Source organism: Mesoplodon bidens (assembly GCF_964165515.1).
Source record: "Mesoplodon bidens genome assembly, chromosome: 17".
NCBI classification, from domain to species: Eukaryota; Metazoa; Chordata; class Mammalia; order Artiodactyla; family Ziphiidae; genus Mesoplodon; species Mesoplodon bidens.
In genome coordinates this window covers 15,740,098-15,766,030 of record NC_138174.1, presented here as the reverse complement: position 1 = coordinate 15,766,030, position 25,933 = coordinate 15,740,098, and the positions used below count along the sequence as shown (strand labels likewise).

The 25,933-nt window shown below is 47.3% G+C and overlaps 1 protein-coding gene across 1 annotated transcript in view; it reads right to left on the bottom strand.

The window, feature by feature from the left end:
- Positions 1 to 22,555, bottom strand: part of ATP7B (ATPase copper transporting beta) — a 54,204-nt gene extending 31,649 nt beyond the window's left edge. Inside the window, 4 exon segments of the mRNA XM_081214988.1 lie at positions 353 to 516; positions 2,275 to 2,532; positions 7,941 to 9,129; positions 22,198 to 22,555. Coding sequence (XP_081071114.1) covers positions 353 to 516; positions 2,275 to 2,532; positions 7,941 to 9,129; positions 22,198 to 22,434 — 1,848 coding nt within the window. The 5' untranslated portion in view covers positions 22,435 to 22,555.
- Between the last annotated feature and the right edge of the window lie 3,378 nt (positions 22,556 to 25,933).

The following is a 25,933-nucleotide window of genomic DNA, read 5'->3' as shown; positions in this document are numbered from 1 at the left end:
GCCTCACGGGACGTGTTCCTGTTTGACTCCCTCGAGCCACAAGCTCAGGACAGCCGCCGTCTCCAATTCCTCTTCCTCCAACGCCATTGCCTCCTCCTCCCGATACCCTGACGCGCCTGGTGGGACCTGGCGGGACGCGCGCCTGCGACTTTCTGACATAGTGGACATTCCTTCACCAAACGAGCAGGTCCTTGTCACTGGCTTCAAAGGAAAACCCAATAGCAACGAACAGGATACATGCAAGAAGGGGGGAACGTCCTGACCACAGCCCCGGCTGCCGTCAGAAGGCCTCCACGGGCTGTCTCAGGCCTGCACCCCCTGGCCCCTGCTCCAGCCCAGCCGCCGCGCTTACAATCAGCTCGAGGTCGCCGTCTGAGCCCGCGTAGTCCTCCATCACCTCTGCCTCGAAGCCCAGGTTCTGGATGAGTTGCGCTATCTCCAGGGGCTGGATAACTTCCGGATTATACTTCACCTCTGCCTTTCCAGCCATCAACGCAACCAGCACAGACAGAATGCCTGAAACCAGCAGGGCACAGCTGGAACACTCCAGGCAAGGCCTCTGGGATGATGTGTTCAACATAAGCTAACAAAGAAAAAACTCTGCCCCAGAAGGTTCTAGAACAGTGGTTCTCACACTTGGCTGTGCATTAGGATCACCTGGGGGGGCGGGGGGGGAGGGCTTTTAACAATCACCTGACCAGTGATTAACTCTTAACCCAGACCAATTAAATCAGAATCTCTCAGGGTGGGTACCAGGCATCTTTTTTCCCTTTTTAAAGCTCCCCACGTGACTCTAATGTACAGCCAAGTGTGAGAGCCACTGTTCTAGAAGGATGCTCCTCACACTTTATTGGGCATATGACTCACCTGAAGCCCTGGTTAAAGCAAAGACGCTGGTTCAGTGGGTCTGGGGCAGGCACGGCCCATGCTGCTGGCCCGGCGGGCGCCGCTCTGAGGCAGGCTCTGGGGGACACAGGTGCGGGCACACACCTCAAAGCAAGGGACAGCGTCTGCAGCAGGCAACTGCTATCACATAACGGGTGTACTGTTTTCTCCACTTCCAGACACAGGAGAAAAAAATCATTTTCAAAAGTGGTTTTCCAGGGCTTCCCTGGTGGCGCAGTGGTTGAGAGTCTGCCTGCCAATGCAGGGGACGCAGGTTCGTGCCCCGGTCCGGGAAGATCCCACATGCCACAGGGCGGCTGGGCCCATGAGCCATGGTCGCTGAGCCTGTGCGTCCGGAGCCTGTGCTCCGCAACGGGAGGGGCCACAACAGTGAGAGGCCCGCGTACCTCAAAAAAAAAAAAAAAAAGTGGTTTTCCTTACTCTTCTTCAGTTTTTAATAACTTTCAGGAATGAAAAAGAAATCCCACGGACTACCTTGCTACCACTGTTGTTTAGTTTAAGGGGGAAAGAAAGGTTCATTCATATAAATGAAAGGAATGATGTGCTCTAGAAAGAATGTCATAAGGGATAAATATGAGGGATTCAAGTCGGGAAGAGAATCATGGGCCCTGTGAGACACAGGTTAGCTTCTGAGCCGCCAGCCCACGGGCGACAGAGGAGCTCCTAGAACATGTTGGTTTGAGAGCCACCTTCTAGAGCTCCAGGAAGCTGTAGGCTTGATGAGCAGGAGGCGGGAAACATGTCATCCTTGAGCCTGAGCAGAAGGACCCACGTACAGAGCCACAGGAAGAGAGAAGGTGACCCCGGAGGCCGGCAGAGTCACGGTTAAGATATTTTCCAAACAAAAAATTGGGACAGGATTTTCGCTGCACTCTCAGCTTTAAGAAACCAGACTGGAAATGTTGTTTAGAGGACAAAACTTTGGCATTTCCGCAACACGCTATGATTTACAACGACAACAGGGCAGAATGCAGGCTATTTATGTGTTTGACCGTAAGAGGCTTTGGAAGGGAAAACCACACACTACTACCAGGACAAGCTAGTTGGGGAGGCCACCCATGACAGTACCTTGACCTTTAAACTGGATTCCCCATGGCTAACTTACTCAGCGATCCATTTTATCTCAAACTAAGTACTTCTTAAAGAGCAGAATGCCGATTGTCCCAGGACATTAGACAAACATCTGTCCTATCATACAATGAACTGCCGCCCGATTATCAGGGCTCCTGATAAATGCAGTCAGTGGAGATGCCCAAGGGCATCTTGTGCCAAGGGCACACCACCCCACGTTGCTGACTGTGGCCTCCAGCAGTCTACACGCTACCATCCACAGCAGCATCCCAGCTCGGCGCGGTGGAGACCTCTTACCAGCTTCTTTCTGCAGGTTCCTCTCTATGTTGGACACACAGGACGCGCAGGTCATGCCTCTGACCTGTAGAAAGCACTTCTGCGGGGCCACGGTTTCGGAGGCCTGAGGGGACTTGGACACGAGGCCGGGGTTGTGGTTTGTAGGAAGGCCCCCGGGCTGGGGAGTCGTGTCCTGCACAGACACAGGTGCACCAGCCGCCGTGTGCCCCGTGGTGCTCCCAGCACTGCGGTTCCCAGCATGGTTGCTGGAACAGTTTTCTAGGACAGAATGTCACAAATCATTCAAATTAGAAGAATGGATAATTTTTTTTCCGGAACAGGAGGCTCAAGCTTGACAATGTTCAGATGAAAGTTCCTGGAGAAGATAAAGGGGGGGTTGATGTTTCCATCACTGTCTCTCCCTCCGCACGACCAGACGGAGGCACTCGATTCCATACGTAGGAAAACACGCCGATACTGCAAGGACGGAATGTTCTGGGTAGACGAATGCTCTACTGAGACAGTGACGGTACCAGCAGTGATAAGAGTGCGCGAGGCACCCTGCTGAGCACATGTCTGGCCTCCTTTAACTGTTAACATAGCCCTGTGGCAAGTACCACTACCATCCCCATTTTACAGGTGAGGAAAAGAGCTACAAGAAATTAAACGCTTTGCCCCAAACCCCTCACGTATGAAGCAGGGAACCGAGCTTCTACACCTGGCCACATCCTGGTTAACAGAGGTCCTCTCCCTCCCCATGAGAATCAAAATGCCCCAAAACACCTCTATCGAGTCGCTGGCCCTTTTCTCGTTCTTTGTCTAGGTCCTACATACATTTTGGGCAGCTGTACCCACGGCAAACACTGGCTCCCAGTGTGTGGTTTGCTTTCTCACCCTCATCTAACGGTATTTCTTTTGATAAAAGAAGCCCTTGATGTTAATGAAGCCCAACTTAGAGTCAACTAAACCAACTTCAATGGTGAGTGGTTTTTGTGCTCCATTAATAGGTGTGTCTACCGCAACACTGAAAATGTTCGTGACAGTTTCTTCTAGCACCTCTGTTATTTTAAATGAACCTCCACAGTCAGGCCACTGATATACTTCAAATTAACTTCTGTGTAGGTCTGAGGTGATGGCCAAGGGTGATTTCTTTCCATCTGGACTTCCAATAGTCCAGCTCCAATAATGCAAGTTCTCCTTTCCCCACCGAGTTCCAGGGGTCAGGGAGCGGACATCTTTGGGGGCCATTACTCCACCCACCACGCATATATAGACCAATGTAACTAATCATCGACCAGATCAAGATACAGAAAATTTCATCACTCCAAAAAGTCACAGTTTTGTGATGACACAAAATGCCTTGAAGAGTATGTAGGAAAAAATGACGTCATTGGATGATGAACTCTCCTTACTTCCAAGTCCACAGCTGCAAAACACAGAAGCTCATTTTCTGGAAAGTGCTAAGACTACTTCCACTCACTTTAAGAGTGCAGTTGATGGATACTTTCAGCACCTTCGCCGAAGACCCTCCTCCAGTGCTCCGGCCTTACAGCCCTCCGCCTTCTGGATGCAGAGACCATCACCTCACCTCTGCTCTCCCGGACTTTGTCCTTCTTCAAAATGACTCCACCCCTTGGATGTCAGCTCTTAACATTCTAGCTCCCACCCGCACCAAACCCTCCTGCACCTGTCCAGCCCCTCCCTCTTTTTCCAGTCCATCACCACCTCCTGGATTCACTTGCCGTTCTACCCAAATATTGTTGTCAACAATTTCAGTAGTATTCGTTAGACCTCCAACACTGAGGTCTAACTCAACTAAATTCTGGGCTTCTGGAGATGGCTTAAAAAAAAAGTTTAAATAAATTAACAAAAACCCAAATAAGCCTATGCTACTGGGTCCTTTATCAACCTATGCCAACACTACGGGTGGGCATATAAATTGATTTGACTTTCTGGAAATCTATTTGACAGTATTATCAAAAACGGTACCTCTAATTGCTTGGCACTTAGTAGGGGCATATTTGTGATGGGATGAAATAATGCTGAGACCCTGTGACCCAGCAATTATGCTTTCAGACATTTATCACAAGGAAATAATTAAGTACGTGCACAAAGGAGAAACAAATCACGTTGTCTGAAGACTGTCTTCACGGACGATTTTATTTACAGTCACAACAATCCTATCAGTATTATTTACAATGACATCCACACAAAATAGATGGGAAAAATAAAGAGGAAACGAAGTTATGGGACACCCATATGCTGGGATGCCATGCGGCCACAGAACATGGTACTGCAGACACACGGATGGACCCATAAGTTACGTTTATGATAAGTCACAGGGTGAAAAAGAGATAACAAAACTATGTATGATACAAACCTACATATTTCTAAATAAAAATGATATAGGCTCTGGGAAAAGTCCAGATGAGCAGCTATGAAACGAAGAACACTGTGTGGATTTGCAGGGAGAGAATTCCAGACATAGGGGACAGCGAGTACAAACCCTGAGGTGAGAACAAGCCTGGTAAGAGGAACTGAGACAGGGTTAGAAAGGTGGTGGGTGAGGGAGGGGCTTCGGGACCACCATGAGGACTCTTCCACTCACAATACAAGACGGGATGGTCCAGGAGGGTCAACAGCGCGACAGGATCGCTGTGAAAGCTGGGCGGGGACCGGGCTGGAAGGCAGGAAGCAGGGAGACCAGTTTGGAGCCCCTTCCAGGATCCAGGAGCAGAGGACGGTAGCCTGCACCAGGGTGCTGGCCTGTCTCCTCTGCCTGGCGTGCAGTCCTGCCCTTTCCTGCCTGTTCAGATCCTATCCATTCTGAAATCCTATCCACGCCCAACTCCATGGTCACCCCCTACATCATGTCCTTGGGAGCCCCACAAGCGGGTGTTGGATTCTCTCCTTCTCTTCTGAATCCCAAGAGCATCTCACCTACACCTTCCTTGTTACAACATTTATTCTAACCTGCCTTGGATGATACGAGGGGCCTCTGTGACCTGCTTCCCTGGGAGAGTGTGAACCGCTGTGGGCGGGTGCTGGACTGCCGCTGAGCACTTCACGGCAGCTGGCACAGGGCCCGGGCCCCAGAAGACCCCCAGCACGTGCAGGGGTGAGGGAACCGTGCCATGAAAGTGACATCACTCACTTATGAGGGTGAGAGGAACATGCTATACGTAACAGGTGAACTTTCCTCACTTTGTATTCATGTATCCCATCCATCCACCCATCCATCCATTCAGCCATTCAAAAACTATTTACCATGCAAACAAGTGAACAAATAACAGCTGCCTTCTACAACCAGGTCTAAATGTATTTTAGCTGTCCAGTAAGGGACTGAAATTCAATGCCTGTCTCTTGCCCGTATGCTCTCAGACCCTTTCCCTCCCTCCTTCCCCCTGCTCCACTACCAAGGGGCTGACCCCTGCAAACCACTTTTCCCAGGCTCCCTTGTCAACTGGTTTCTAATTAAATTTGGCACATGGAGGTAACAAGCAGGAAACAACAGGACAGAAAGGAGGAGGACCCAAGTGTTTGCCATCTCTCCACCGGGGCCCCGGCTCCTGCCATAGCCTTACCCTTGGCCAGTTCCCACCAGGCAAGCTCAACCCCTGGGCTCCTGTAAACTAAACACCTGCCTTCCCTCAGACCCTCCTGTCTGTGGGTGGTGGCTGTTTTCCTGTTTTCCCTCCCAGTTCCTGTTTGGTTTTTCAGCTCTGTAATCTCTCTAAAGAGTTCCCTCCATCGGCTGACCTGAGACCCTGCCTGTCCCAGCCCATTATTTCCTTTCTCCTTCGTTTCCTTCGCAAACACCTACTGTGTGCTGGGTGCTGCGGAGTCAAAGGAGAAGCAAATCACATGGTTTGAAGACTGTCCTCAAGGAGCCCCTGGTCAATCCAGAATGGCCGACCAAATACAAATAATGCCTTTTTCGCATTTAAGTGGCTATAAAAGACAGTCACCAGCACACTTATGGTTTATCCTAAATTAAGACTGCCAGGTAAAATACAGGACATCCAGGTAAAATTGAATTTCAGATAAACAGTAATTTCTTAGTATGTCTCAAATATTGCACGGGACATACTAAGACTAAAACATTACTCATTGTTTAGCTGAAATTCAAACTTAACTAGGTGTCCTGTATTTTTATTTGCTAAATCTGGTTCCCTAAATACCTCTTGGGCTAAACATAATTCTCATAATTCTGGCCAATAAAAATCCCTGTTTCCTCTCCAGGTTTACGTAGTCAAGTTCAATTATTCTGCATTATGTAGTTCAAGGCAAATCTCTTTTTACTGCTGATAACTTGATTCCACTGTTTTAAGACTTTAAACCTCATACAAATATAGCAGATGGCGACTACGTACGACATGTCTTACCTTCTGAGTACAGGATTTACTGTTCCAGTTTTCCTTATTGATCTTTGTTTAAAAAAACAAAACAAAACAAATCTCCTTCCTGAAACTTGGTACAAAGACAAAGCCCAGAATGGGGCCCAGTCACTCCACCTGACTCACCCGCTCCCCTTGGGGGTGGGTGGTGCAGGGGCCTAGGAAGGGCTCCTCAGGGGCAGGGGGAGTGAGTGGGAGTCAGCCATGGGGGCAGGACAGGGCGGCTGGCCGTGTTTCTGCCACCTCCCGTGGCTCACTGGCTCACTCCCACCCGCCCCCAGAGGGAGCCCTCCCTAGAAGCCCCCCTTCCCCCCGACAGGGCTTTCCCCCTCTCTGCTACCACATAAGCTCTCGGGGTGGGGGAAGGTACCTCGCTGCTCAGCAGCCCACAGCTCACACAGGCCTGGTGAGAGGCAGAAACACGAAAGACGCTGAGACAACTTGCCAGGCTCCCGAGTGAAGGAAATGGAGGCGAAAACAGGCAAGTGAGTGGCTGGCGGGTCAATGGGAGGGGGCCTGGGGACAGCCACCACCCTGGAAACTGTCTAGTGACGTGGCATCAAGGTATGTGGGCACCTCGTTTTGGGAAGGCTGTCACACACCCCCTCTTCTCACAGCCATGGTCGGGGGTGGGTGGGAAGGGAAACCATCATCACATCCTTCCCTTCTTTCTCACTTTCAACAGAATGGGCTCCAGGTGGTGAGACCAGGGTCCTGTTGTCTTTATTATTCTGTTTTGTTTAGCAGAGAAATCTGAGCACATGATGATGTTTCCTTTGGAGAGAGAAGGGCCAGGTGTTCCCAAAGTACTCTTTTTAAAAGGAACACAGGGGCTTCCCTGGTGGCGCAGTGGTTAAGAATCTGCCTGCCAATGCAGTGGACACGGGTTCTAGCTCTGGTCCGGGAAGATCCCATATGCCACGGAGCAACTAAGCCCGTGTGTCACAACTACTGAGCCTGCGCTCTAGAGCCCATGCACCACAACTAGTGAAGCCCGCTCGCCACAACTACTGAGCCCACACGCTGCAACTACTGAAGCCCTCGCACTCTAGGGCCCATGTGTTGCAACTACCGAGCCCGCGTGGTGCAACTACTGAAGCCCATGCTCCCAGAGCCTGCGCACTGCAACGAAGAGTAGCCCCCGCTCGCCGCAACTAGAGAAAGGCTGTGAGCAGCAACGAAGACCCAACACAGCCAAAAATAATAATTAAAAAAAAAAAAGAACACAGAATCAGTGTTCTCTTCAGAAAAGAAGCTAAAAATCCAAGGAACTTAGCATCAACCACGTACCAGCCAGGACAGAGGCCTCGAATCCCATGTCCTCCACCGCAGCTCGGAGTTCTGCTGGGTGAGTTAGAGATGGATCGTAGAGAACCGTTCCTGTCCCTTTAGCCAGAGACACTGAGATACGCTGCACTCCCTCCTTCTGGGAAAGCAGGCCCTCGATGGACTGGACGCAGGACTCGCAGGTCATGCCAGCAATGGCCAGCACTGCAGCACAGTGCACGCCGGGCACCTGGGGGCTCCTGGTGTCTGTCCCACTCCCTTCTGCTCCATCGGGTAGAGAGACTTTAAAGTTCCCAGGTGGCAGAGCCTCAATGGCCCTCTGCAGGGTCCCTGGGGAGATGCGGGAAGGGTCGTACTGGACTTGGACAGTCCTGTTCTCCAGGGACACTTGGATCCTCTGAACCCCTGGCTGCTGGCCAATATTTTCTTCAATGTTCAGGACACAAGACTTACAGTGCATTCCATCCACTCTCAGATACAGGGGCACCCCCTGGCTCCCCGAGGTCTCTGAGTTATTGCCATTCTGGTTAATGGAAGCCGGAGGGGCCTTTGGGTGGATGCGCTGGAGCTGCCTGATGTCAATAGGTCCCAGGCTCACGGGGGCCACCTTGTTCTTGATGACAGCTTCAAACCCCATGTCGTTCACGCGGTCCCTGAGGTCTTGGGGTTGGATAAGGTAAGGCTGGTACGTGATGACGGCCTCCTGGTTGCTGAGCGACACGCGGACCCTCGCGACACCCTGCAGCTTCCCGATCTTGCCTTCTATGGAGCTGACGCAGGACTGGCAGGTCATGCCCTCCACCCGAAGCTTGACCACAGCCTCCAGGGCGGGCGAGAACCTGGAGGACCGGGAGGCAGCCTTTCCCTCCGCCACAGTGGCCTGGAAGCCCATGTCCTGGACCTGACAGCAAAGCTGAGGCAGGCTCAGGACCGAGGGCATGTACCTCACCGTGGCGCTGCCCTGCTCCAGGGAAACCTTAACGCTCACGATGCCTTTCAAACTGGACACCCTGCCCTCGATGGACTTCACACACGACTGGCAGGTCATGCCCACGATGCTGATGGTGCCAGTGGCCGCCTGAGAGGGGCGCACGCCATCCAGGCCGTCCTCGTAGCCACTGTTGTCAAAGGCAAAAGTCTGCTTCATCGTTGGCTCCCAGGCTCGAGCAGGCCAGGAAAGCTCAGGCAGGATCTAAAAGGAAGAGAAAGAACACTTTTTATCTTTAAAACTAAACGTTTTCTAAAATCTCCCAGCTTGTGTGGCACTGAGAAAATGGAAAACAATACCGCTGGTGTCCAAACATCCCAAGAGTATGAGAACATCAAAAGAGGGGAAGAAAGCTATAAAGACATTACTTATCATATGAAAGGGTTCAGAGGGGTTCCTTCTAGCTCTGACTTTCTGTGATTCTGAACCCAGAAGTCAACTGCCCACCTTGGTAGAAGGCATGAAGGTTTCTGTGGGAAAGGAGCGCACGATGGGGCTGACCCGCACAGAACAAGCATGGCAGGCCTATGACAGAGGCAGAGAGCGCAGCAGCCCGCAGCAGAAGGGCACAAGTCCCACGAGACCTCCCCGACTCCAGCTGACACCTGAAATCTCCCCACTGGACTTGGTCCTTTCAGCTTAAACTTTGGACGTCCTGCTGGAATGCAAATACACAGAATAGGCCACACCCTAATTCTGCATCTCTTTCTAGGGGTGTCCATCTCATTCTCTTAGCAGGGGTTAGACTTAACAACCATAGGGCACATGTTCCAAATGCAGACCTCCCAGCGCATGGGGCCAGACCACAGTGCCTGTGAAAAAAGGTCTCGAAGGACGCCCCTTGAGCCATGGAAGTGAGCACAGCAGTGCCAAGGGGACCAAGAGGAGTGGGAGGGGGAAAGCTGGAAGAACAGGAAGTTGGGCTGAACAAGGCACTTCTAGCGCTGCCTCCGCTGAGTCCCTGCCCCGCCGGGTGCTCAGGGCCACTGTAGACATTACCTAAAAACGACATGTGCTTCATCAAATTAAACGGATTCATTTTCTTAGTGTATCACAGCTCAAGTGTAGTTTCCTGATGTCTTCTCATCAGGATGTGGCTGATGTGGCCTCAGCCATTCTATTAACAAAACTTCCCTTTTGCAGAGTCCCAGCCTCACCACTCTCTTAACTAGATATAGTTTTTATGCCAGTACTATTACCTGCTTCAGACATTTGGGCACAGGCCTTTTTATATATGGCACCTGATAAAAAAGCATGTCACTCGACACCTACACAAGCCTACTCATCTTCAGCTGAATCTCGATTACATGGATTGATCTTCTCTGTCCCTGTGCATAAAATGCTTATCTTTCCAACTTCAGATTTTGAGCAGCTTAACAAGATGAAAGTTTAAATAACTTTTAAAACAGACTATAAATATTCATTTGTATATCCACAGAGGAAATCACAAGCTAGTTTGGGATTAATAATTATAAGGAATTTAAAAAAATATTTTAAAATAAGAAAAAGGGATAATTAAGTAATTTATGAGCTAGTAACTCAAAAATTTGTTGGATTCAAAAAACATACTGAAATTATCTATGGTGTAAATATAGAAATGTATATGATAAGGATGACATGGCATAACAGTATTAACGGACGACTGGGTAGACACCTGGGAAACCTATTTGGAAAAATATAAATTTGGAATCTATATATCAGAAGACATTTCAGACAGATCAAAGATGAAGATATAAAAAGCAAAATAATAAAAATACTAGATGAAAACATAGGAGAATATCTATTATAATCTCAGAGTGGGGAAAGCTTAAATATGACAAAACAAAAGCAAGAAAATCCAGAAGCTATAAAATAAAAGTTTGGTATATCTAACCACAATAAGAGGAAAACAAATTGTTCAAATCAAGGCAGAAGATAAACCGAGAGAAAAAAAGACTTGCTTTCGCCTTAAGCAAATTAAGAGTTAATTCCTTTAATATATAAAGAGCTCCTTCGAAGAAGAAAAAGGCCAACATTCCAACAGAAAAAAGAAGGCAGTTCATCAAAAAGGAAATGCAAATGGCTTCTCAATATATGAAAAGCAACATTAAAGGAGAAATGTAACATTCCAACCTCACATGTGAGGTCGACATGGTCTTCACCATTCAAGTTGGCACCCACTGACTCATTCCCCAGGGTTAGTGGGAATGTTACCTCTCGGGAGGGCAACTTGGCAATATCTATTAAAATAACAAATTCACATATTCTTTGACCCAGTGACTCTCTAAGAATTTAGGCAATAAATATATTTGTTTGCATGCAAAAGGAAGCATGCAACAAAGATATTAGATGCTACAACAGATTGAAAACAACATAAATGTCCATCAATGGAGGCTGATAAATTACTGCACAAATGTACAATGGAATACTATCTAGCTCTTAAAAAGAGTGAGGCAACTCTATAAACAGTGAAATAGACTGGTATCTAATATATAGTTCAGTGAAAAAAGCAAGGCACAGAATATACAGTGCATCTAGGAACTTCCCTGGTGGTCCGTCCAGTGGTAAAGAATTTGTTTTACAATGCAGGGGACTAGGGTTCGATCCCTGGTCAGGGAACTAAGATCCCACATGCCACGGGGCAACTAAGCCCACGCACCACAACTACTGAGCTTGTGTGCCTCAACTAGAGCCTGTGAGCCGCAAACTACAGAGCCCACGCACCCTGGAGCCTGCGCGCCACAACTAGAGAAGAGAAAACCTGCATGCCGCAACTAGAGAGAAGCCCATGCACCACAACGAAAGATCCTGCATGCCTCAACGAAGATCCTGCGTGCTGCAACCAAGACCCAAAACAGCCAAAAATAAATTAAATAAATAATAATAAATAAATCTTTTACAAGAAAAAAGAATATATAGTGCATCTAGTATTTCAGTTATCTGCTGCTCAAGACAAACCAAACTTAGTGGCTTATGAGGATGGCATTTTATATCCCTACTGCTCAAGATAATTCTGTAAGTAGATATTCTTATCACCATTTTACTGCTGAAACAGACTCAGAGGTTCATCCAAGGTTATTTAAATAATGGAGCTGGGATCTAAACCCAGCCCAAAGTCCAGCAGGCTTTCTATTTTTTTAAAAGAAATTTGAAGGTTACTTTTTCTTTTTAGCCATGTTAGTTATGGGAAGAGACTACAATGCTGAAAAGCAAAATGAAGAAAACAGAAAAACAGCCACATACTACTATAGGGGAGCAGAATTTACCACCCTAAAATACATCTCTTTGGCATATTGTCTTAAGCGAGTTATTTTCTGGCAAACAGCAGACACTGAAAGGGCTCTGAAAACCAAGTAGGAATTGCCTTTTTGTAAGAAACACTTACATTTGTAAGGGAAATCTCCATTTGTAAGGGTATCTCCCGCTCTGTCCCTGGAAGAGGAGGCTGACCAAATCTCTAGAAATTCGATTTATCAATGGCGAAGGAAATGACTGAAATGTGTACCACAATCACCCTTGTTTACTGTGCTTTTCCTGGTAACTTCCCCTAACTGACTCTCCCCACTCTCAACATCCTCTTCTGTCTTTGGCTGAGAATGGCATTTAAGGTGTGGGCTTCGGTCACCTTGGTGAGTTAATTTTTCTTGGTCTCTCCCATGTATTCATGTTATTAAACTTATGTTTGACTTTCTCCTGTTAATCTCCTGTTAATCTGTCTCTTGTCAACATCATTCTTAGACCAGCCAGAAAAACCCAGGAAGGTAAGAGGAAAATGTCTTCCTCCCCAACACTACCTATCAGGTAACAACAGGCTACATCCAGGTGAGTGAGCACAGCATGGAGGTGAGGGTGTGGCTAAGATCACTGGTCCGCCTGGGTCTGGGCCTGGCCTGCAACCCTTAGTATCTGTTCTATTCTCTTTTTTTCTTTTTTTTAAGTTTAATTTATTTTTGGCTGCGTTGGGTCTTCGTTGCTGTGCCCGGGCTTTCTCTAGTTGCGGCGAGCAGGGGCTACTCTTCGTTGTGGCTCACGGGCTTCTCACTGCGGTGGCTTTTTTTGTTGCAGATCACGGGCTCTAGGCACACGGGCTTCAGTAGTTGTGGCTCGTGGGCTCTAGAGCGCAGGCTCAGTAGTTGTGGCGCACGGGCTTAATTGCTCCGCGGCATGTGGGATCTTCCCGGACCACGGATCGAACCCATGGCAGGTGGATTCTTAACCACTGTGCCACCAGGGAAGTCCCTCTGCTCTATTCGTATCTGAGAATTCTCTGGGCATCGGAGATTCAGGGGGAAGAAGGTTCAGAAGTGACTGACTCAAGAAAAGATCCCACCCAAACCACACCAGGCAAATGGATGTTGGTCTCTAAGACCCCAAAAGACCTCCACTGAAGAAGAATCAATGTACCCATGTTAAACCTGTACGTACATAGATTTAAGCGAATACATACTTAGGTATTAATACATAAAATTGAGGTTATCTACGGGTGAGTTATGACGTTCTGATTTTTCACTATCTGTATATACTTTCCAATTGGGAAAACCTGAATGAAAAAACAGACAAGTACTACTTTTTTTTTTTTTTTTTTTTTTTTTTGCGGTACGCGGGCCTCTCACTGCTGTGGCCTCTCCCGTTGTAGAGTACAGGCTCCGCACACACAGGCTCAGCGGCCATGGCTCACGGGCCCAGCCGCTCCACGGCATGTGGGATCTTCCCAGACCGGGGCACGAACCTGCGGCCCCTGCATCGGTAGGCGGACTCCCAACCACTGCGCCACCAGGGAAGCCCAAATACTACTTTTATACCAGAAAACAAATGTGGTTTTTCAGTTTCTCTAAGGCAAGGAAGAAAATGTTTTGTTAAACCACACCGACATAAGCAGTGATAACATTATCACTGTGATAAAGGTGACAGCAATGATGAACAGATGACATATTTCTACATGGCTTTATCCTCTAAAGAACATTTTCACATCTGTGTGTTTAAATATCGGCACTTCCGATTTGTGCTGAATTTCTTGAAGGGATGTCTGACAGTCTTGGGTAGGAGTTCCAGCCTTGTCTGAGCAAATCCAAGCCTCAGGTTTCTTAGGTGTGAAAGGAGGTAACAATAACGCCCACCCCAGTTCTGCAGGGAGGTCTGAATGCTCAGAGGACCTAAAAGGCTAACGTCATAAATGTTTGAAAATGACTGACTATGAAGACAAGCATGGCCTCATTCAATCTTCAAAAGCGGTCCAGGGAGGTAGGCAGGGAACTTGTTATTCTCCACCGTTTTACTGATAAGAACTAATCATTAAAACTCGTGTACATGTTCCCCCACGCCCACCTCAACCCCTTCAAACTGTCCTTTAACACTGGCTCACAAAGGTCCAGAAAGAACTTCCAGTGAGAATTATTTACAGTTTGTCTACGGAAAAAACAAGCCAAAACTCAGGCATTAGTTCAAACACCGAAGAGGGCGCACAGTGTGCCTGGACTGTGTGGGCTCCAGCCTGACCTCTGGCCGCAGCGCCACCCCCAGCCCTGCTGTTCACTGTGCACTTTCTGGGAAATTCCACACAAATGATCATTTACTGCCTGTTTCTTTCTCTTGACCACGATGAGGAAAAATATAAACCCTTACTGAAAAACTGAATGCACTGTATCATTATTTGCCCAGGAGAAAAAAAGAGAATAAAATTAACAACAAATAAAATTAACAAACCTCAACACATACAGACAACATAGCTTGTTTTCCGCGTACAAAAAAAATATAAAATTTAGAAATTCACAAACTCTAAGACCTCTCCAAGAAGCACTTCCCAATAGAACCTCAGAAACCCCATTCACAATCTCACTCCACACAGCTTCACTATCAGCTGTTCCAGAGAATTCCGTTGCTTTTAACTTACACCTATTGTAACAATTATTCCATCAGACATTTAACAATTAATGGCATTTTTTTCTGCTTCAGAATCTTCTCTGATAACACTCTATATCTCAAGCCTCTCCCAAACAAAGAAATTTTAAATAGCAGGCCTGTCACTAGCAAGCAACTGTCATTATCTTAGAACATTTTTTTACATTTGAATGAAATAGTCTGAGTGAGAACCATGAGGTCATAATTCCCTAGTCATTTCCCAGAATGATGGTAAGATCATGATATAAAAGACCTACGTTAGATATACGCAATGTTATGACTGGTTAGAAAAAAATATCACACAAACAATGTTAATTCGGGTATTTATATTATGTGATGGAAGTCAACGAACTTAGGATTATCCTTCTTGTTAATTATTATTATTGATAAATTGCATATGGTCATCAGATTTGATGAAATAATGCCATTATTTTATCACAAAGAAATGTATACTATAATGGCTAATGAAGGTGGTGGTTTCTACCTAGAATTATAGGTATGACCAGCTGTACAGAAAACAAATATTCCTTTGAAAGACTTAGGTATAAACTTAATATTTATAATTTATGCTAACCTATAAATGCACGATAGGAACTTGTTACTTAAAATAATCCTCAGAAAAAGAAATGTAAGTGGTTGATAAACCTTTTCAAAAATAATAATAATAATATATGGTCAATTAATATTTGATTAGGGAGCCAAGAATACTTAACAGAGAAAAGGCAGTCTTTTCAATAAGTGGTGCTGGGAAACTGGGTACTCACATGTAGAATGAAAGAATGAAATTGGGACCCTGTCTTACACCGCTCACAAAGATTAACTCTAACGGGTTAGAGACTTACGTGCAATACGAGAAGAAAACATAAGGAAAAAAGCTCCTTGACGTGGCTCTTAGCAATGATTTTTTGGATATGATATGGAAAGCGCAAGCAGCCAAACAAAAAATAAACAAGTGGAACTACATCAAACTAAAAAGCTTCTACACAGCAAAAGAAACAATCCACAAAGTTAAAAGATGGCCTACAGAATGGAATAAAATATTTGCAAACCATATCTCTGATAAAGGGTTAATGTTCAAAATACATAAAGAATTCATACAACTGGGCTTCCCTGGTGATGCAGTGGTTAAGAGTCTGCCTGTCAGTGCAGGGGACACGGGTTTGAGCACTGGTCCGAGAAGATCCCACAAGCCGCGGAGCAACTAAGCCCATGTGCCACAACTACTGAGCCTGTGCTCTAGAGCCAGTGAGCCACAACTACTGAGCCCACATGCCACAAGTACTGAAGCCCACACACCTAGGGCCCATGCTCAGCAACAAGAGAAGCCACCGCAATGAGAAGCCCGCGCACTGCAACGAAGAGTAGCCCCCGCTGGCTGCAACTAGAGAAAGCCCGCATGCAGCAATGAAGACCCAACACAGCCAAAAATAGACAAATAAAATAATTTAAATAAAGAATTCATACAACTCAATAGCAAAAAAAATTAATCCAATTAAAAATTGGAAGAGGAACTGAACAGACATTTTTCCAAAGACATACAAATAGCCAATAAATGCATGTAAAGGTGATAAACATCACCAATCATCAGAGAAATGCAAATCAAAACCACAATGAGATATGACTTCATACCTGTTAGAATGGTTATCATCAAAAAGGCAAGAGAGGGCTTCCCTGGTGGCGCAGTGGTTGAGAGTCCGCCTGCCGATGCAGGGGACACGGGTTCGTGCCCCGGTCTGGGAAGATCCCACATGCCGCAGAGCGGCTAGGCCCGTGAGCCATGGCTGCTGAGCCTGCGCATCCGGAGCCTGTGCTCTGCAAGGGGAGAGGCCACAACAGTGAGAGGCCCGCCTACCGCAAAAAAAAAAAAAAAAAAAAAAAAAAAAAAGGCAAGAGATACCACCATATGACCCAGCAATTCCACTACTGTGCATATACCCCAAGAAAACCATAATTCAAAAAGAGTCATGTACCACAATGTTCACTGCAGCACTATTTACAGTAGGCAGGACATGGAAGCAACCTAAGTGTCCATCGACAGATGGATGGATAAAGAAGATGTGGCACATATATACAATGGAATATTAGCCATAAAAAGAAAGAAACTGAGTTACTTGTAGTGAGGTGTATGGACCTAGAGCCTGTCATACAGAGTGAAGTAAGTCAGAAAGAGAAAAACAAATACTGTATGCTAACACATATATATGGAATCTAAAAAAAAAAAATGGTTCTGATGAACCTAGGGGCAGGATAGGAATAAAGACGCAGACGTAGAGAATGGACTTGAGGACACGGGGAGGGGGAAGGGTAAGCTGGGACGAAGTGAGAGTGTCATGGACATATATACGCTACCGAATGTAAAACAGATAGCTAGTGGGAAGCAGCCACATAGCACAGGGAGATCAGCTCGGTGCTCTGTGACCACCTAGAGGGGTGGGATAGGGAGGGTGGGAGTGAGACGCAAGAGGTAGGGGATATGGGGATATATGTATATGTATAGCTGCTTCACTTTGTTGTACAGCAGAAACCAACACAACATTGTAAAGCAATTATATTCCAATAAAGATGTTTAAAAAAAAAAGGCAAGAGATAACAAATGCTAGTGAGGATGTGGAAAAAAGGCAAACCTTGTGCACCGTTGGTGGGAATGTAAATTGTTACAGCTACAATGGAAAACAGTATGGAGGTTCCTCAAAAAATTGAAAATAGAACTACCATATAATCCGGCAATTCCACTCCTGGGTATTTATTCAAAGGAAATGAAAACACTGTGTTGAAGAGATATATGCACCCCCATGTTCACAGCAGCATGATTTACAATAGCAAAGACATGGAAACAACCTAAGTGTCCATCAATAGATGAGTGGATATAGAAAATGTGGTATATATACACAATGGAATATTATTTAGCCATAAAAAAGGAAATCCCCCCATTTGTGACAACATGGATGGACCTTGAGGGCATTATGCTAAATCAGACAGAGAAAGACAAATACTGCATGACCTCACTTATATGTGGAACCTAAAACAAAAAGAAAGAAAAAAAACTCAGAAAAAGAGATCAGATTTGTGGTTACCTGAGGCGGCAGGGGGGAGGGGGAATAGGATGAAGGTGGTCAAAAGCTACAAACTTCTAGTTATAAGACAAATAAATACTAGGGATGTAATGCACAACATGACAGCTATAGTTAACACTGCTGTATGGTATATATGAAAGTTGTTATGAGGGTAAATCCTGAGTTCCCATCACAAGGAAAAAACACATTGTTTTCCCTTTTTAAAAAAAAAATCTATGTGAGATGATGGATGTCACTCACTATATGAGATGATGTTGGTAGAACACAACCTTTTTGAGAGCAATGAAGGAATATCTTTCAAAATATTAAATGCCCATTGCCTTTGTCCCAGTAATTCCACTTCTGGGTTTTTCATCATATAGATATACAGTGACATGAGAATGTCCATTGGTACACTCATTAGTGAAAACGTGGAAACCATCTAAATATTCTTCTATAGAGAACAGGTTACATAAAGTATCCATCCAATAGAATTTTATGTAGTGGCTTTTTAAAAAAGGTGAATTTACATGTATTGACATGGAAAGACATCCCTGGTAGATTAAAGGGGGAAAAAGTTGCAGAACTGTGTAAGAGTATACACTGTTCCCTATTTTTCTAGAGGAAGAGATCCACACTTCTATACGTTGTTATTGATGTTTATATCCAGCAGACACTAATTTTAGGGGAAAATAAAGAAATACAAGTTCTCTAGAAAAGTGAATACTACTATAGTACGGTTGATGATGATTCCATGACAATTTGCTAGTGACATCTTTAAGTGACTAGATCACCCCCTTCAGCTACTTTTTTCCTTTACTCAGCAGGGGTATGCCTGTGCCAGCTGGGCTGTCTTGGTTTCATCTAGGCAAAAATAAAACCCAGCCTGACCACCCTCACCCAGCACAGACTCCTGTAGGTTGCTTTCTAAAATGGTTAAGCCCACAACCCAACACTCTCAACACAGTCATCAATCAGTTCAGTGTTTCCAACATCAGTCCTCCCTCCTGCCACAGAAATCACTTCCGGTTCATGTATTTGTTCACTCACTCAACAGCTTACTTAACGTAGACTGATACACTGCCCGACGTGGAAGAGAAAGACACATAACACGGCGGCCTAGCTTGGCAACAGCCGTCAGGAAGGCCATGGGTGAGGAGGCCCAGGCAGGCAGTGCTGAGCAGAAAGGGGCATATTCCCTACAGCCCTCCAGCTGGATCGAGGGCCAGGAATCTCTGCTGCCCACAACTCCCCAAAGGGGTTCTGAGAGGTAGGAGCCTGTTTCTTTCCAGGACATTGTCCCGGGCCTGAGAGGCAACAAGAGCCCCGAGGAGGCCTGTGGACACAGGGCCAGAAGAGCCAGGCCAGGGCGCTGAGGCCCCCGCCTAATCCTCTTTGGTGAGCGCGCTCCTGGCGGGGTAGGGGTGGTGGTGGAGTAACTGCCTGGGAAACCCACCAGGCGTGGCCTGACCCACGGAGCCTGCTCACACCAGCGAAGAGGCAAATCTAACATAGGGGGGAGGGAGGGATGGCCTCTCCAGACTATGCTTTGACCAGTTATGCCTTTCAGAAAGGCACTTCCCCCTCTGTCCAAAACAGAAGAAACTGACTTGCCCAACATCACGTCTTCATTCTAAACCGCGTAGGACATACTCTACGTGGTATGAGAAATGTAAATACAAGCACACAAATCCACTAACCACAAACACAATTTTGAAATGTTTTCTTCAGAGCAGCTACCTGCATCTTTTGTGAACAATGCATAAGCTAAAAGCTAACTTTTCATTCACTATGGATTAGCAGCTCTGCAATACTCAGATGTTTTCAAACCCTACCTCACCCAACATGTTAAATACTTCCTTGTCCCAACAGAAAGGCAAGGGGCCTGTCCTCAGACAGACCTAGTATTAAATCCTTCAGGCAGATTAACTAACCTCTTTTTTTTTCCCCAATAAATTTATTTATTTATTTATGGCTGCTTTGGGTCTTCATTGCTGCACACGGGCTTTCTCTAGTTGGCGGTGAGCAGGGGCTACTCTTCATTGCGGTGCGCGGGCTTCTCTTGCGGTGGCTTCTCTTGTTGCGGAGCATGGGCCCTAGGCGTGCAGGCTTCAGTAGTTGTGGCTCGCGGGCTCAGTAGTTGTGGCGAGCGGGCTTAGTTGCTCTGCGGCCTGTAGGATCTTCCCCGACCAGGGATCAAACCCGTGTTCCCTGCACTGGCAGGAGGATCCTTAACCACTGTGCCACCAGGGAAGTCCCCAGATTACCTAACCTCTTGATCTCAGGTTTCTGTCTGTTGAAGGAGGATAATGATTAACTGAGGTGACAAGTCCCTTCCACGTACCAAGTACTAAATAAGACAGCTCTCAAGTAGACCCAGAGTTTGATTTATAGCAGACTTTGAGTCAATACACCGTAACAGTGAACAAATACTCAATTGTAACTGACATTTAGTTTGGTTCTTACCTTAAAGCAGCTACTACAAATTTCCCCCATTTGAGGGTAATTAAATTATATAATGTATATGCATGTGCATGTGTATGTGTGTGTGTATGTATGTATATATATCCACAAAATATTAAGTAAAAAATAGAAGGTAGGGCTTCCCTGGTGGCGCAGTGGTTGAGAGTCCGCCTGCCGATGCAGGGGACACGGGTTCGTGCCCCGGTCCGGGAAGATCCCACATACCGCGGAGCGGCTGGGCCCGTGAGCCATGGCCGCTGAGCCTGCACGTCTGGGGCCTGTGCTCCACAGCGGGAGAGGCCACAACAGTGAGAGGCCCGCGTACCGGGAAAAAAAAAAAAAAAAAAAAAAAAAAGAAGGTATATAGTACTACGTACACATACACAAACTCACGTATACATATTCACATGTGTAGTGGCAAAATGGCTGAAGTATGTGGCTGTTCTCATTTTGTTTATATTTTTCCATATTCCCCTTGCCTCGTGTTAAATTTGTTTTGTATAATGAGCAGGTGTTACTTTTACAATCAGAGCTTCAGAAAAAAATAGTTGCAACTGTGCTCAGATGGATTAACTGGCTGACAGAGTTCTACCAGACATTCAGAGAGCACCAAACACATCTCCGAGCTGGGAGTCCTGCTGAAGATCACTTGGGCAGAGACGATGCCGTTGTGCGTTTACACAGTACTCGACAAGGTGCTTTCATGTCCCAGAGAGGCAGGACTTCTCATTCCAGGAACCTGAAGCTGGAGGAGTCCAAGGCTCACCTGCCAGGTCCCACAGGCCAGCAAGGGCGCAGATCTGCACCTGACTCTCTTGCAGCCACAGCCTCTACCCCAAGCCTCCAGCCTGGCCTCTACCCTGGCCTCCAGCCCAGAGCCCTCCTTTCTGAAGGGCTCCCCGGCCAGGTTCAGGTTGCCTTCCTCATCACATGAGGTTGGAAGTGGCCATTAAAAACCATTAGAATATTTCACATTCAAATACCTCAGACATAGGCTGAATTTTGTCAAGTAGTAGTTTGAACATTTTAAAGAAATGCTCTCCAAAAAAAATAAAAGGAAAGAAATGTTCTCAAGCATTTTACAAAAAAAAAACTATTTTGCTATCTTAAGACATTCAACTAGAAACATAAAAGTTGACTGTGCACTGCATAAATGGATGCTCATAAATCTCCTTCAACGTAAAAACATCTCTTGCATAGTACATTTCAAAAAATCTCTACTCACAAAATTTCCCTTACTTTTAAAGACTTTTTAAACTGTTAACACCAGAAGAAACAAAAGTAACTCTTCAAGGAGCAAAAAGGACTTACGAAAACTTCCCTTTATATCTAAGTAGTATTTTTTTTTTCCATCTACTCATGTCAATGAAAAGGACCCCACACAGACCACCAGTCCCACCCAGAAATGCTGCTGAAGCACCATTTTTACAAAGCGTTAGTCACACTGCCCTGCTTTTAAACATGGCCTGATGTTTGGGTTAACAAACCTTTCGTTTGCTTAAGAAGAGCGGGTTCATTGGGCAGCAACACTTTCAAAATGTTTATTTAGCTGAAATGTGAAGATTAACAAAATAAGGTAAACGTGTTAAAAAATAAAAAGGGGGAAAAGATCCATTTTTGTCTGATCTGCGTTTTGGGAAACTTGTGCACCACAGAGGTTTACAAAATATTCTGAAAATAAGAAGCAACAAAACCCAAGATTTATCCACCATGGACTTAATCTCTGGAAAATTCCCCTGGACTCCTGGCTCACTCCCTACCCCAGAGCTGCTTGCTCCTGGCCCCTCTGATGTGAGACACGCGGGAAATCTCCATCTATAAACTGGAGCTTTTATAAAAAGCCCTCCTGGCTTTTCAGCCCTTCTCCAACGGCACTCACCTGATTGGAACTGACCTCCTGTGTTTTATTCACAACTTTCTGTGAAAATTCTCCCTTCTCTGATGGGAGGGAGCATTCCTCCTCCGAAATCACTGGCCTGGAGGAGCCCGTGGCCCTAGGGTTCCTCCTGAAGGACCACCGCTTGTGGACAGACAGCAGGGTCACCTGAGGGTCACCCAGAGTCACCAGGAAGGACGGCTCAGGCCTCCCGGGCGTCGGGCGCCCAGCTCTCTCCATCGCCGTGTTCACAGTCACACCTTCACCTCGCACAACAGCAGTTCACCTTCTCCAGGCTATTTGGTCACGTTAGAAGAAAACGCTCGAAAAGCGTCCTCCTAACTAGCAGAGGGGAGGCTAACTCGGAGGCCCAGACGCGCAGGTTCCCCTCTGCCCCAGAGCCAGCCCGGGAGAGGCTGCCAGCCAAGCCTCCAGGAACTTGAGCAGGCCGCACACCCTGTATATATATTTGCTCTTGTTTATCTAACCCTATCAAACCAATTGGCATCCTCTCACTCATCCACTGCAGCCAGCACTGGGGATGTTTGCACACGGCCCCACGCCTACCCAGTGCTGCTAGGACAGCCGGCCGGTGCATACAGGAGCCCAGCACGCAATCACGTCCCCACACTGAGCGGTTTCCTTTTGGCCCTGTGCACTCCCCAAGAGACCAGCCTGGAGGCAGGGGAGAAATGTCACTTCCTCTTACTACCAAACTTCGAGCGCTTTCTTGGAATAACTTCAGCTGCCTCTTCCATAGCTCCAGCGCTGGCGGGGTGCAGATCTCTAGGGGAGAAAAGTATTTCCCAGGCAACATGACTTGCTTTTTCAAGAAGGGGTAAGAGAGTTCCATGTCTCCTGCGGCTTTGTCCTCCCTTGGACCAACAGCTTGACTTCACTAAGAGCTGACTGCAGAAACTCACGGGCTAACAAGACTCATCCGTGTTTTATATGCGGCAGAACCGTCGGCAACTAAGACACAGTTCAGGCTTCTGAGGCTACCCGCTGCTCCACAGGAGGATGAAGGGAAGGAGACACGCGAGGGTGGCGTAGACAGTGGGGCAACCGGGGAGCCTCGTGCTCTGTCGAGCAGCCCCGCCTACCTTCCCACCCTCACCCACTCAGACACAGGAAGGAGGCGACCTCAACCCCCATGGGAGGAACAGCTCTGCCAGCCGCCAGCCCTGGCAGCACCTCCTGCGGCAAGGACGTGCAGGGTGTCCACCCTGAGGACGGAATTGAGTCCGTTGGGAAAACAGTTACTCCGTGTCCTGGCTAACTCCCCCCAGCTGAATGTGCCCTGAGTCGGGGAAGACGGGGTCGCGGGGGCGTGCACCGGAAGAGGGCGTTTAGAACCACGCCCCCTTCTGCTCAAGGCCACTGCGGGCTCTGCCTCTTTATGGGTTGCCTACAATCACCCCTCCTCCCCCATTAAAACTGCCATCGTTGGGCTTCCGTGGTGGCGCAGTGGTTGAGAGTCCGCCTGCCGATGCAGGGGACACGGGTTCGTGCCCCGGTCAGGGAAGATCCCACATGCCGCGGAGCGGCTGGGCCCGTGAGCCATGGCCGCTGAGCCTGCGCGTCCGGAGCCTGTGCTCCGCAACGGGAGAGGCCACAACGGTGAGAGGCCCGCGTACCGAAAAAAAAAAACAACAAAAAAACCTGCCATCGCTGCCCCCCAAGAACTCCTGGCCAAGAGACCTGTTCTCTCTGAGAGAAGGCGGGCTCACCACGGGTCCACTCCCCACGGGTCAGTCCTCCAAGACTCAGTTCCTTATTCTTCCGCTTCTCATTTAGTCCGTGGAGATGTAACTACTTGTTTGCTTCCACTTCGGAAACACGCTCAGGGCAGCCAGCTCCCAACTGTGTCTGAGGTGCCTTATCTTCCATGTGCTCAAAAAAGAATCCACCTCCACTTCCAAGAAATGCCATTCAAATCAGTGACCCAAAAAGGAAAGGCACGCTTGATGCCAAGGACCTTGGCCCCCAAACCCATGCAGGAGTCAGCGTAGATGAGCCTGGTGTACCCGTGATCACTCAAATCCTACTTCCCTACCTATGGCTTTCATGTTTCCTGATAGGATCTGTCAGAAGCTATGTATGCCTGCTGACCCCCCTCACATTTCCTTTACTGGGCATCATAAGTGTGTTTCCATCTCTTTGAGCACCAGATTAAAAAAAATTTTTTTATCATTTTGGGTGGAAATCCTCCCCAAAGGTCATTTATCTTTCTGTTATCTTTTCAAATATGAGTTACTACTCTTAGTTCAATTTTTCCTTGGTGATACGGGATCGTTATCTGCTTCTGTGCTGTAGCTATGAATAGTTAATAAGGAAAGTATGTTGGCCTCATATGTTCTAAGTGCTTTTCAATAGTCTGCCCTGTTAGCACAATAACTATGGAAAATTTGAATACTTTACTGTAAAATAATTTTACTTCTCCTAAATGGTCACTCAGACTCAGAACACAGCCAGAAGAAGGAGGCTGGGCCAGGTTAGGCTGTAAAGGGTAGGAAGTTTAGACTTTATCCTGTGGATGGAGGAGAACCACCACTTTTGAAGCAGAGGACTTACGTGATTGCATTTGTGATTTAGAAACAGTTTGAGAACTCAGAGAGGGCTTCCCTGGTGGTGCAGTGGTTGAGAGTCCGCCTGCCAATGCGGGGGACGTGGGTTCGTGCCCCGGTCCTGGAGGATCCCACATGCCACGGAGCGGCCGGGCCCGTGAGCCATGGCTGCTGGGCCTGTGCGTCTGGAGCCTGTTCTCCGCGACGGGAGAGGCCACGACAGTGAGAGGCCTGCGTACCGCAAAAAAAAAAAAAAAGAAAAGAAAAAAGAGAACTCAGAGGAGGGGGGATTATGGAGTTACAAGGAGCAGAGAAAATGAATAGCAGAGCGGGATTAATAGCAGAGGAGGCCCTCAGGGCTCTGAGATCAAGAGATCACAGCAAGAGAGGACCTGAGGGTGATGATGCCTTTTCCAGTTTGGCAGAGAGGAGGAGGAATGGGTGGGGGGCAATTCTGGGGATGGAAATGGTGGATTCACCCTGGTTCCTTTGGAATCTAAGGGACCTGCAAAATAGCCAGGACGTGAGCCAGGCTCCCAGACTAGAGAATCAAGTGCAAACTCCCCTTTCTGGCACCATCCCCTTTCCTCATACCTGACCCCTAGGTTCCTGACCCTTCCCCATCTAATCCTCCTAATCCCTTAAATCCTGCCTCTCAGGGAGTGGCCTCCACCCAGCCTGGAGGGGCTCCCTCCCATATCTGAATTCCAGTATCACTAAAGCCAACACCACAGACCTGGCAGGTATTATTGGGGAACCAGTCTTCTCCCTCCACTGAGGATGCACTCAGCTAAGTCCATAGTTGGCCACGCATGCACTCAGCACCAGGTGTTTTGTCGAAAGCCTGCTTTCGGTTTTAAGGTTCGTTGGATTCACTGGCAAAATAACCGCTCATCACACAAAAATAAACAGCTTTAATCAATTCTTTAATGAAAGGTGATTAAACTTTTTTTTTTTTTTTTTTTGTAGTACGCGGGCTTCTCACTGTTGTGGCCTCTCCCGTTGAGGAGCACAGGCTCCGGATGCGCAGGCTCAGCAGCCATGGCTCACGGGCCTAGCCGCTCCGCGGCATGTGGGATCTTCCCAGACCGGGGCACGAGCCTGCGTCCCCTGCATCGGCAGGCGGACTCGCAACCACTGTGCCACCAGGGAAGCCCGATTAAACTTAATTT